At 33.3% G+C, this 13,654-nt stretch overlaps 1 protein-coding gene across 2 annotated transcripts in view; it reads left to right on the forward strand.

Annotated features, from left to right (window-relative positions):
• Positions 1–13,654, forward strand: part of ARFGEF2 (ADP ribosylation factor guanine nucleotide exchange factor 2) — a 112,518-nt gene that overhangs the window by 90,250 nt on the left and 8,614 nt on the right. For both annotated transcript variants that reach the window (XM_031951581.1, XM_031951582.1), the window contains exons 28-36: positions 1,202–1,362; positions 5,806–5,936; positions 6,061–6,190; positions 7,120–7,255; positions 8,932–9,070; positions 9,189–9,243; positions 10,229–10,343; positions 11,387–11,517; positions 12,739–12,907. In XM_031951581.1, the coding sequence (XP_031807441.1) occupies positions 1,202–1,362; positions 5,806–5,936; positions 6,061–6,190; positions 7,120–7,255; positions 8,932–9,070; positions 9,189–9,243; positions 10,229–10,343; positions 11,387–11,517; positions 12,739–12,907 (1,167 nt within the window). The remainder of the gene's footprint in view (positions 1–1,201; positions 1,363–5,805; positions 5,937–6,060; positions 6,191–7,119; positions 7,256–8,931; positions 9,071–9,188; positions 9,244–10,228; positions 10,344–11,386; positions 11,518–12,738; positions 12,908–13,654) is intronic.

A 13,654-nucleotide genomic window follows, 5' to 3' on the forward strand; every position in this document is an offset into this window, starting at 1 on the left:
CTCCTATTTGCTATTGTTCCCCATTCATGATGCCCTCTTGGCATGACGTCTCCATGAGGTGATCCCAGCTGTCTTCAGAGTTCAGTTAGTGTCACTTCCTTATAGAAATCCCTTGATTCTTCCACTTTTCAGTGCCTTGATAAATCCCTTTGTATGTATTTTGATTATATCCTGGATTTTATTGTCTTTGAACAAATTTAATCTGTCTTTCTAGTAAGAATGTAAAATTTTTGAGAGCGAAGACTGTCTCATTTTTGTATTTGTTTCCCAGCTGCCTGGCACAGTGTCTATTATTCTGAAATAGATGCTTAAAACTTTGCTTGCTTGATCAATCTAGAATTTTACAGTTTATGAGGCAGTATCCTATGTAGCTGTCATTTTACAATCTTTTAAAATGAAGGTAGGTAGATAGGCATATTCTCTCCATTTTGCAGATAAGAAAACTGAGACTCGAGAAAAACAAATGATTTATAAATTATAATAACTAACCTTTATATAACATTATAAAGTTCACAAAGCACATAATACATTATCTCATTTGAACTTCACAGCAAGTCTGTGAGGTAGGTTTTAATAGGTATTATCCCCTTTTGCAGATGAGTTTTCAACAAACTAACTATGAGAAGTTAAGGGTGCTCAGAGAGCTAGTGAGTGGGGATGTGTTAGTATGCTGTGATATAATGGCAAGAGCACTATATTTGAAGGCAAAAAAACCTGGGTTTCAGTCCCAGCTCTGTCACCAAATACCTGCATGATCTGGGGCAAATTGCTTCCTTTCCCCAGGCTCCAGTTTTTCTTCTGTAAGAAGAAATGTTATAAACAACAGACCCAAGACTCCAACACAATTCTAAATAGAAGCCATGTTTACTTTCCACTAAACTACACTGTGAAATGATATTATTTAGATACTTGATCTCCTAATTATATAATTCATCAAATTCTCATATTCTAAACTGCCTTATCTTATTGTGTTTAAATTGATGGTGTTGTGATCTTTAACTATTTGTGCTTTCATGATATTCTTTGAAGTAGTTTGAACCAATTTACATTGAGGTGTATTTATTAAATTACTCGGGAATAAGTTTTTTATGAAAGCTTTTGTTCTAGAGAAAATCATTGACACATTTCTCTAAGATTTAATCATGGTTTTAACTGTCTTTTTCACCTAACAATTGTGATAACACAATTTATCTTTCTCCAGCAACTATCTTTCAGCACCATTTCCCTGCTGCAATAGATTCCTTTCAAGATGCTGTGAAGTGCTTATCTGAGTTTGCTTGCAATGCTTCTTTTCCTGACACCAGCATGGAAGCAATTCGACTGATCCGCTATTGTGGGAAATATGTTTCTGAAAGGCCTAGGGTAGGTTCACTTTTTCTTAATTGACTTAGGTTTGAAGAGGCAAAATGATTATATACTGTTGTTCACATTATATTTTAGATCTGCTTTTAAAAAAAAAAACAGCTTAAGTATTTGTTTTGAAATAAATACTGTAGGTATTACTTCAGACAGAGATCAGCCATTTCTTTAGGAAATAACATGGCACTAAATGTGGACAGAAGTAAGACTAAGTTAAATCATAGTGGTAGTAATTCCAAAAATACCTAATATTTATTAAATATTTCTTTTTTAATTAGATTACATATTATATATTGTAAAATCCTCTCTCTGCAAGTCATACTCTTTTCTGAAACTTAAGTTTAGAGAGTTGCTTAAATCAGGTAGAAATGTGACTTGTACAGGAGATATGAGCATCTTTTGTCAGAGAGGGATGGAAAACTTTACTCATTTTACACAGTAATGTGCAAATTCAATTAAAAATATGTATTAATAATTATCAATTCTGATGGATGTGGCACTTCTCAACAATGAGACAATTCAGACTAGTTCCAATGATCCTGTGATGAAGAGAGCCATCTACACCCAGAGAAAGGACTGTGGGAACTGAGTGTGGATCACAACATGGCATATTCACTCCTTTTGTTGTTTTTTGTTTGCATTTTATTTTCTTTTTGATTTGATTTTTCTTATACAGCAAGATAATTGTATAAGCATTTCGAATGCATATATTGGATTTAACATATATTTTTACTATGTTTAACATATATTGGATTACTTGCCATCTAGGGAAGTAGGGAAGGAAATTGGAACACAAGGTTTTGCAAGGGTTAATGTTGAAAAATTATCCATGCATATCTTTTGAAAATTAGAAAGCTTTAATTAAAACATTATGTATTACATATTGTATTTAACATATATTTAAACATATTTAACATGTATGGGGCTCCCTACCATTTAGGAGAGGACATGAAGGGAAGGAGGGAAAAAGTTGAAACAGAGGTTTTTTTTTGTTTGTTTGTTTTTTGTGTTTTTTTTTTTTAATTTATTATAATAACTTTTTATTGACAGAACCCATGCCAGGGTAATTTTTTTTACAACATTATGACTTGCACTCACTTCTGTTCCGATTTTTCCCCTCTCTCCCTCCACTCCCTCCCCTAGATGGTAAGCAGTCCTATATATGTTGAATATATCCTAGATAAAATACATGTGTGCAGAACCAAACAGTTCTCTTGTTGCACAGGGAGAATTGGATTCAGAAGGTAAAAATAACCTGGGAAGAAAACAAAAATGCAAACAGTTTACATTCATTTCCCAGTATTCTTTCTTTGGGTGTAGCTGCTTCTGTCCATCATTGATCAATTGAAACTGAATTAAGTCTCTTTGTCAAAGAAATCCACTTCCATCAGAATACATCTTCATACAGTATCATTGTTGAAGTATATAATGATCTCCTGGTTCTGCTCATTTCACTTAGCATCAGTTCATGTAAGTCTCTCCAAGCCTCTCTGTATTCATCCTCCTGGTCATTTCTCACAGAACAATTAATATTCCATAACATTCATATACCACAATTTACCCAGCCATTCTCCAATTAATGGGCATCCATTCATTTTCCAATTTCTAGCCACTACAAACAGGGCTGCCACAAACATTTTGGCACATGGTCCCGTTCCCTTCTTTAGTATCTCCTTGGGGTATAAGCCCAGTAGTAGCACTGTGGGTCAAAGGGTATGCACAGTTTGATAACTTTTGGGGCATAATTCCAGATTGCTCTCCAGAATGGTTGGATTCGTTCACAACTCCACCAACAATGCATCAGTGTCCTGCATCCCCTCCAACATTCATCATTATTTTTTCCTGTCATCTTAGCCAATCTGACAGGTGTGTAGTGGTATCTCAGAGTGAAACAGAGGTTTTTGCAAGGGTCAATGTTGAAAAATTAACCATGCATATGTTTTATATATAAAAAGCTATAATAAAAGAAAAATCCCATTATGTAGTAAGCTCTACTATTCTAACCACTAGAGATAAAAGGAGGAAAATGACAATTTTCTTACACTTTAGGAGCTAACAATCTAATAATAAGTTATGTAAGCCTATAACTTTTAATAAAACTAAATGTGGTAAAGTAAAGAACAATCTAAATGAATTGCTAAAGAAAAATCTTTTAAGAAATAGACTACTTTCAAAACTAATGAAATATAGACAGAATATTTGCTGTAGAAAAGGGCCACTGAAATTGAACCTTAAAGAAAGGGAAGGATATCAACAGGAGGAGATGTGGAAGCCCATGGTGAAAACGTTGATTTAGGAGTCATTTCTTTATCAAGTTAATTTATTTTTGTCATTTATAAATTTGTCATTTAATTTCCATAAATTGCACTTTCTCATTTATAAAATGAAGCATTTGAATTACATTATTTTTGCAGCTCCTTCCTAGCTTTAATAATATATGAATGTTTGTATTTTCTTTTTCTTAAAAAAAAAAAAAAAAAGATTTTTATTAATAACTTTTGTTTTTATATCACTTAAATTTCCCCATGTATTCTTCTTTTCTCCTCCCTGCATTTTCAGGCATCTCTTTGGATAAAGAATTTTAAGTAGAGAGGGGAAACATTCAGCAAAAATAATAAAGTGCATCAATAAAAACTCTGATGTTGCATACCCATACAACACCCTCTCTCACACTTCTGCAAATCTTTAATCTTAAATAAGAACAAGTCAACGATGCCATTATTATCATTTTTTAAAAACTGGAAGTCATTTGTGAAGAGGTGATAGTTTTTGTCAATAGATCGTACAGAGATTTAGAGCTGGAAAATACCTTAAAAATTATTTTAAATTCAACTCCTTCATTTTAAAGATAAGGTACTAAAGCCAAGAGAAGTTAAGTTAATTTGCCTATAATCACACAACTAATAGATGTATGAGGCAGGATTAGAACTGAGATTTTTCTGTCTTTAAGTATAGCACTTTCTCTATTATGTCATGCTTCCTCATGGCAACTAATGTAATATTTAAGAGGTAGAATGAGAAGAGGGCCATTGACTAAGCACTGAAGAACATTCACCTTTAGAGAAAAAAAAGATGAGGAGCTAGTGAAGAAAAGAAGTTGTTAAAAGCCGAAGAAAAGAATCTCTCATTTTGTTACATGTATGAAAAGACTTATTAGAAGCTCATAAGTGTTTTCCTATGGGAAGTCTTTCCTGATTTTCTTAATTATTAAGGTTTTCTCCCTCTGCCTCCAATTATCTTATATACTTAGGTATTTACTTGTTTCATTCTCCCAACCCTAATATAGTGTAAGCTCCTAGAGTTTATGCTATTCTTATAGCATAAGAATATGCTTACGTCCTTATGTCTTCAGTGCCTAGCACTACTCTTCTCACATAGTTAGTACTTCATAAATACTTGTTGGATCAGATTGGTATATCTGATGCCAAAGGAAGAGAGAATGTCCCCAAGTAGGGAATACCCAGTACTGTCAAATACTACAGTGTCAAGAATAAGGGATGAAAAAAGACCACTGAATTTATTGGGGCTTCATCAAAAACTTTTAAGAAAATAATTTCAATAAGGTGATGAGAACAAAACTTAGATTGCAAGGGAAAGACTGGGTGATGAGGAAGTAGTCATTAGATGTAAACATTTTTCAAGTTAAGCCTTGAAGGGGAATAAAGAGAGATGGAAGTAATGAGGTAGTAGAAACAGTAGAATAAAGAAAAGCTTGTATAGTATTAAGGAAACTTGATTTTACTTGTAATCAAATAGGAAGAAGTTAATAATAGTTGAAATTAGAAAGTTTGTTATGAAGGACACAGAGAAAAGATAAATGATGTCTGAATGAGGGAGATGAACTAGAGGAGGTATAACTGGACTAGTGTAAGGTAAGTGAAAGCAGAAGCAAATGGATAAGTTAAGGTGAAGGATGAAGATTGATCATTCAGTGTTCTTGGAGATGGTGCAATTTGAGGCCATAGTGCCTCAAGAGTGGTGTGAAGATGGCCATAACTATATATAATTGAAGAGATAGGAGAAAGAAAGCCCTTGTTATTTCAGGTTTGATAGAGCTGCATTCTTCAAAGGCACAGACATTTGGACTGTCCATTGAAGTATTCCACTATAATTTAATCTTTACAGTATATTCTAAATATATGAGAATTCTTGATTTTCCAACTTTGACCTTTCAGAGAGCTTTTATGATCTCCATGCATTCCCAAGTTTTCCACTGCATTTTAGAAATTAACATATAGGAATTTACTGGTGTGACATTAACCAGCACCAAATGGTGAGTGGACAGTTGTCCATGTGTTTGCTATGTGTGAGAGCCCCTAAGCCAGAAAGTAGACTGAATTACTAGGCATTTGAAGAAAAAAAAACCACATACTGATACTACCTCTTTTCCAACATGCATTTGTTATATAGTAGGTCTTAATGTCTTAGATTTGGTTTTTATTATAGGTGCTTCAAGAATACACAAGTGATGATATGAATGTAGCTCCTGGAGACAGAGTCTGGGTTCGAGGCTGGTTCCCTATCCTGTTTGAACTCTCTTGCATTATTAATAGGTGCAAGTTAGATGTTCGGACAAGGTAATTATATGAAAGGTGCATTCTATTGCTGCATTCTGTTCATTGAAATTATATTGTTGTCAGTTACTGAAACTGACAAATCTTTTATATACTACCTTCTACTTTTTACCTTTACTCTCTATAGAGGACTCACAGTGATGTTTGAGATAATGAAAAGCTATGGCCACACTTTTGAAAAACATTGGTGGCAGGATCTGTTCAGAATTGTGTTTAGAATTTTTGACAACATGAAACTCCCTGAACAGCAGTCAGAGGTAAGTTGAATACTTAAAGAACTTTTTCTTTTACTTTTACCTACTTGATGCTTCACCTTCTATCTTGAGAGTTGAGCTATTTTAATATATTTTGAGATTATAGGAGATATAATTTATTAATTACAAATCACATTTACATAGTATTTTAAGGTTTAAAATGTTTGTCAATCTTCTAATCAAAATAGGCTAGTCAGGATTTCCATATTCTTCCAGATCAGAGATAAAATTAAAATCACCTTGCTCATTTGGATCTTCATCAAAAATACAGCTACTTTTGGAAAAGATGCTTGTCATTATGACCATTATGATACCATTTCCAGAGTGTTTTAAGAATGTTCACACAGAGAGACAAATATTCAGATGATAGCTGACATCACTGCAACAGAAATATTAATTTCACTTCAACTTGCTACAGAGCACTGTTCATAGGGAGAGATGAGATTTAGTTAAGTCATTTCATATTTACTGTATAAAACATAGTAGCACTTCTTGGTTTACAAACCATTCTGCTTTCATTATCTTTTTTGACCTGTGTCATCCTTGTGAGAGAGACTGTGTAGCTATTCTACTCTTGTTTGAGATGAGTATACTGTTCAGAGTTGTTAATGATATGCCTATGTTCATATGAGTGTGAAGAAATGAGTAGTTTTAGATATAAACTCAGATCTCCTGATACCAAATCTCATGTCTTTTCTGCTGTATCATATTGCCTCTTCTGCTATAATTGTTGATATTCTTTGCATCTAAAAAGTTTTTCTGGCATCTAAAAAAGTTTTTATATCAAAGCCCCAATAATAAATATCTTTATTACATTTTAAGCTGCATTTTAAAGGAGAGCTTTTAATGTGTAATTTATATTTAACAGACCTAAATTGTTTTTTTAAATGGAAATGGTCAGGAAACCTTTTAATATTTCTTTGTTTTTCCAGAAATCAGAATGGATGACCACAACTTGCAATCATGCACTTTATGCTATTTGTGATGTGTTCACACAGTTTTATGAAGCTTTAAATGAAGTTCTGCTTTCTGATGTATTTGCACAATTACACTGGTGTGTAAAACAAGGTACTCTTCAAATTTATATGCAGTGTTTTTCTGGGAATGTCAGTGGATAAATAGATGCTCACAATGCCTTGGTATATATATATTTTTAAGACCCTAATGGCCCACACAATGTGTAATTTAATTGTGTGGATCATAAAAATAGAATCCTTCTCATCCCCACAAAAGTATTTATTTTTCTTTTGTTATAAGACTTAATTATTGTGTCATTACCATCATTGCTGATGGATTGTCATGTGAAAGAGGGGTTTAGACTGCTGCATCCTGAAGGAGAAAACATGTTTGTAGTTAAGAGTTCATTGACAGTGAAATGGTCCCTTTAGAAGGGTAAGATTTCTTTGAAAATGTTTGAATCTGGAATGACTGACAATTTCTTGGGAGGCTTTATAAAATTTATCGTCCAGATAGGAGAGGTCCTAGGTGCCCCATGAAGTCCCCTCCATCCTGTTCGCAGGTTCTGTGTCCCTCTGCACCTAAGTCCTCTCAGCCCCATATAAATAATCCTTTGCTTGAGCAGTGTGGAGTCACTATAGAAAAGTATCCGAAATTTAAGTCTTTCTGAATTTTTTTTTTCTTTTGCAAAGGAATCAGGGTTAGGTGACTTGCCCAGGATTATGTAACTACTAAGTGTCAAGTTGTCAAGACTAGATTTGAACTTAGGTACTTCAGACTCTAGAGTCATTGTTCTATCCATTGTGCTACCTAATTATGTGAGCTATTCTTATAAGTGACCTTGATTCTCTGTAATGACTTTTTCAGTATCATCTTTTCACTAGGCAGCTCTGAGTTCCTGGAAAATACCACATTAAGGTTCCAAATTCTCTCCCACTTTTCCTTTTATCACTTCTCATTGAGAAGGCAAGCAACTTGATAAAGGTTACACATGTTTAGTCTTGTAAAACAGATTTCCGTATTAGAACCTTTTACATGTTGTAGAGCATCAATACTTGCCTTTTTCACCTCAATTCTTTAATGGAATCTGAAACATATTGACATGTTCCATGCACTCAGTTACACATGGCTTGATAGTGTACATGAGGACTCATTTATAACCAGAAATTTTTCAGAGAGCTATCATGATAAAAATTTAGGAAGTAGGAAATAGTCAAGATGATTATTTTATTTGGACTTAAATTATAATAATTCTAATTCCACTCTAACTTTGTATCTCAAGTGATTTAAATGATTCAAATGAAATTATAATAATTTTATATAATATTAAACATTTCCTGAATTTTCCCAATATCTCTCTTCTATCTACATTTTAACATTCCTTAGATATCAAAATAAGTATCCACTATGGTAAATGTAAAGTGTTGGGTTCATTATATTGCTAAATAGTAGTATATAAATTAGAACAATAAGTACAGAAAAATAGTATGAAATCTTATGAGAAAAATGTCATTTTCATCTAACTAGATCAGATAAAGCTTTGTTAAGGATAAAGATTCAGTTCATAAAGGATGTAGAATAACTATAGAGTTGGCAAACTACCAGTGACCTAGGTAACTGGTTCTTAGTTTTTAGTTCTTCAACTAGACTAGCTGTATGATATCATTGCTTTAATAGAAGATTTGCAAGGAGCAAAACATACTCACCTACATTGTGACTGAGGATGACACAGTAGGTTTAGAAAAGGCAGCAGGAGTTTGTTGACAAATAATTATCTTATTTTGTAGATAATGAACAGCTGGCACGATCTGGAACAAATTGTTTAGAAAACTTGGTAATATCAAATGGTGAGAAATTCAGCCCTGAAGTTTGGGATGAAACCTGTAATTGTATGCTGGACATTTTCAAAACAACCATTCCACACATGTAAGTTTTAATGTAGTGGTTGATGTGCAATTTACCCTGCATTCAGTCTTCTTAAGTGGTTCCACTTACTTTTTCCAGTAAACATTTTTCTTTCCCATCTTCTCTTCCTTTACTTTAGTTTGCTTACATGGAAGCCTGCTGGAATGGAGGACGATGCATCAGAAAGACATTTGGTAGAGTTGTTTAATTTGTACTGGGTTTTTTTCGTTGTTTTTGTGGGGAGGAGTCCTATATCTTTTGTTAAACTGTTCTATGCAATGATTTCATGGTTCTGTAGTTTGTGCAACACAAGTAGATTAAACTGCAGAATTACTCTTTCAAAAAATTTTAAGTGAAGGGAAAATGATGTGGTGGGAAAAGTATAGGATTTGGATACAGAGAATCTATATTCAAATTTCAGCAGTGGATCCCCCTCTCAGGGTATTTCTGCCCACAGATTGAAAGAATGGCTATATGTGTCATGAATTTTTTTGAATAAAGTCACATTGTAAGGCGTGACAAATAAGAGGTTTGCATAGAAACATGGAAAGACTTGTGGGAGATAATAAATGATAAAGTGTACTTAGTGAACATATTATAGATGATAACTATAGTAATGTAGATGAAAAGTGTGTTAAAGGAAAGCTTAATTCCTAGCAACCAATTTTGGTGCTATGGACCTATGGAATAGATAATAAAAAGAATCTCCTATAAGGGGTGAGATGTGAAATTATGCATGTATTAGCAGATCAAATCACTGTATTAGATTAACTTTGTTTAACTGTTCTCATTTATTATAAGGAATTCATTGCTGGAGATGGGGAATATATCAAAAAATAAGTAGTGTAAAAAATAAAATGCAAAAAATAAATACAAAAAATAAAAGATTTCAATTAAATGTTTTTTATTCCTAAAGAATAGATTTTTAAGTATTTAAAATTAAAAAAGGATAAAATTGAAATTTTTGAAGGAAAAATAATTCAAACTTTTTCTCTCAGATATAATGTCCTTAAAGGGCATTGTAGTGAGCATTCATTGTGAACTTTGAAACAAGTGAGAAAGTTAAATGTAAGCTTTGCTAAAGATATTAAGAAATAACCTTAGTGCATTGTAAAAATGAAATCCTGCTTGCAGAATAAAATGCTTAGTAAATAATCTTCTTTTCTGATACACTTCTAGGATCTGGATTTGGATCGCCAATCTTTAAGCAGTATAGATAAAAATCCCTCTGAGAGAGGTCAGAGCCAAATTTCTAATCCAACTGATGACAGTTGGAAAGGAAGACCGTATACAAGTAAGACTAGATTTTATTATCGATATCATCATCATTATTCTCAAACCTTTTAGTTTTGATATCCCTATTGTTCATTAATTTAAAAATATTTAAGTGTATACTGCACAAGTAACACTTTGCTAAAACAAAAAAAAAAGATATAGTGATAAGATTCTGGAAGCAGAGAAATGAGATAAATATAAGGTAAACAAGAATATAACTATTACACAGAAGGATGACAGACTATTAGGTATTCAGATGAAAGAGGAATCAGTTTCAGGAAAGACTTCGCAGCAGAAGACTTCATATTTAGGACAGTAGAAGAGGCCTGGTAAGAAAACATTTTAGTGTAAATAAAGCTGTCATATGGGATTTGTTAACAAGAGAGTGATTGTAATAGAGGCCCTTAACATCTCTGAAAGCATAAGACAGAATGTTTATTTTTAAAGTAAATTCAACATTTTTTCTTTAAGAACTTCCCAATAGCTTTTGAAATATCTCTGTGCTAAGTGATAGAAAATCAGAAATTACATAGGACAGAACCCCTGCCTTTAAGTAGCTTGTAGTCCATTTCAGAAATGAGATAGTCACAGATAATTTTACTGTACATTGGACTGTGATATATACAAAGAGGTTAAACAGAGAAGGATGAGAGACTAGGGATAAAGAAAGAATCAGGAAGTTTTCAGTAGATGAGATGTCTCCTGAGTAGGTGGCTCTTCACAGAACCTTCAGAAGGAGTGTGAACTAGGTTAACAGTCAAGTCACTTGTCGTTTCTGTACTCCATGACAATCTTGGCAATTGGGAGCTGCCCCCTATCAATTTCCTTGGTTTCTAATTTCTCATAAATAAGCTCCATGCTGACTAGCTTCATCTAGAAAGGTATCAGCCATTTTTAAGCTAGTTTTTGAAATTCACATATCTTCAGCCCAAACTAAATCTATATGGTGTCATTGTCTATATCTGGTTATGTGTTATATCCAAATTCAATTAAAGTTTCATGGCCTTAATTTCTGCTTTAACTACTGTTTTATTTTGGCTTTCAATTTGTCTTCCCACATAGACCAGAAACTGTTTGCTAGCCTCCTGATCAAGTGTGTAGTTCAGCTGGAATTGATACAGACCATTGACAACATAGTATTCTATCCAGCAACCAGCAAAAAGGAAGATGCTGAGCACATGGTGGCAGCTCAGGTAAGGTTTCATGTATAGGCAATGCATCTTGTCCACCCAAACTCCCTTTTATTTTTGTTGATAATAGAACATTTGGTAAGTGTCCATCAGGTGCAGGGTACTTTTGTTCATCATTGGGGGTGTTAACAAGGTTTATATAAGAAAATAACCCTATCTTCAGGGAACTTATTCTAGTGAGAAGATGAGTTCAACACAGGTAAGAGCTGAAGGGGAAAGTCTTTACCAATATAGGTTAACTAGAGAGTCTTCCTAGAAAAGATGGCATCTGAATCAGACTTAGAAAGGGGATAGGTAGGAATTGGGCATGTGAAAAAAAGTGAGACTGAGAGATTCTGAAGCATACCGAAGAAAAGGCATAAGATTGTAGTACACCAATAAAACTCTAATATAAAATATGGATGATGAAGAAGAGTGACCCCATAAAGAAATCACTAAGCCCCCATTGGGGGAAATATTCAGGTGGGAACTAAAGACTAGCCAGTGTCATGGCATAAACACAGGCAGAAAACCTGTATTCAAGTTCTGACTCTGTGTGTTCTTGAGTAAGAACACTTTGCTTTTTTTGAACTCAAGTTTTCTCACACATAAAATAGGAGTAATTTATACTTCACAGACCTGTGAAAAATCAAATAAAATGTATTTTGAAAAACTCTGTAAACATTTTTAAGTGCAATACCAACTATTGTTACCTCTTTTACATCACAGATTTCCCCATCACAATTTTAGTATATCATGGTTTTGCATAAGAAATTAAATGGGAATTTGGGAGTTTTGTGGAAGCTGCAGATGACACATAAAGGTCAGCAGATGACACAGAATCTATAACCAAAATACTTAATTCAAATTTTACAATAGGGTACTACTGTTAATACCCCAAAAAAGAAAAAGAAAAAATTCATACTTCCTCTTTGGTACAAAGGGAGGCCAAAAACTTTTATGCAGATTTTCTAGATTGTACCCTTTAACTCTGTGATGTTGAAGGAATAACTATATTATTACTCACCTTGCTTAAACTAGAAGCAGTTGATTGCAAATATGTCAGTGGATATTCATTCTACTCCCTGCCAAAAGGCAGTATTTTTCTTACTCCCAGTTATATTACTTTCTAATATAAAATCATAGCCTCCTTACTTGCCAATATGTAAAAACTACTTCATCTAAATTATCTTCTTTTTGTAAATCTTATGATGTCTCTCAATTGTGCTTACTCTCACTTCCTAGAGAGACACCCTGGATGCCGATATTCACATAGACACAGAAGATCAAGGGATGTATAAATACATGTCTTCACAGCATCTTTTTAAATTACTAGATTGTTTGCAAGAGTCTCATTCATTCTCAAAGGCCTTTAACTCAAATTATGAACAACGAACAGTCCTATGGAGAGCAGGTAAATAAAAATTGAATTTTATTAATTGAGAATGGGACAGAGTGCTAACTTAAGTGATTTACATTTTGTACTATAGCCAGACAATATTATTTTACTTGAATTTTTTAGGGGAGAAATGTTTTAGAAAATGAAAATCAAATTCATATAATCAATTTTACTTTAAAAGTGTGCTATGAATCCAATGGACTTAGGATGGAAACTGCTATCTGCATTCAAAGAGGGAGCTGTGGAGATTGCATGTGGATCAAAGAATAATATTTTTACCATTTTGTTGTTTGTTTGCTTGGGGTTTTTTTCTTTCTTGAGGTTTTTTCCCTTTTGATCTGATTTTTTTTCTTGCATAGCATGATGTATATGGAAATGTATTTAGAAGAATGTTTAACCCATATCAAATTACTTGTCGTCTTGGGGAGGGTGGAAGGAGAATATTTTGAGACACAAAGTTTTGCAAAGGTGAATATTGAAAACTATCTTTGCATGTATTTGAAAAAAGAAAATATTATTAAAAGAAAAATGTGCCATAAAAGAAGATTATATGTGGATATTTAAAGGCCCAGGGAGAAACTGAAAGTTTTTTGGTTTTCTTCTCCCAAATTATAAAAGTGGGGGGTGTGAACATGGGGAGGTAATAAGAGATACTTGAATTTTCTGCTTTTTCTTAATCCTCTTTGTTATACTATCGAAGTGGCTTCATCTCTACAAAATATGCCTTTAAAAAGTATGTTATGTTGCCTTTTTGCCCAAAAC

This window comes from Sarcophilus harrisii, chromosome 2 (genome assembly GCF_902635505.1).
Source record: "Sarcophilus harrisii chromosome 2, mSarHar1.11, whole genome shotgun sequence".
In the NCBI taxonomy this organism is placed as follows: Eukaryota; Metazoa; Chordata; class Mammalia; order Dasyuromorphia; family Dasyuridae; genus Sarcophilus; species Sarcophilus harrisii.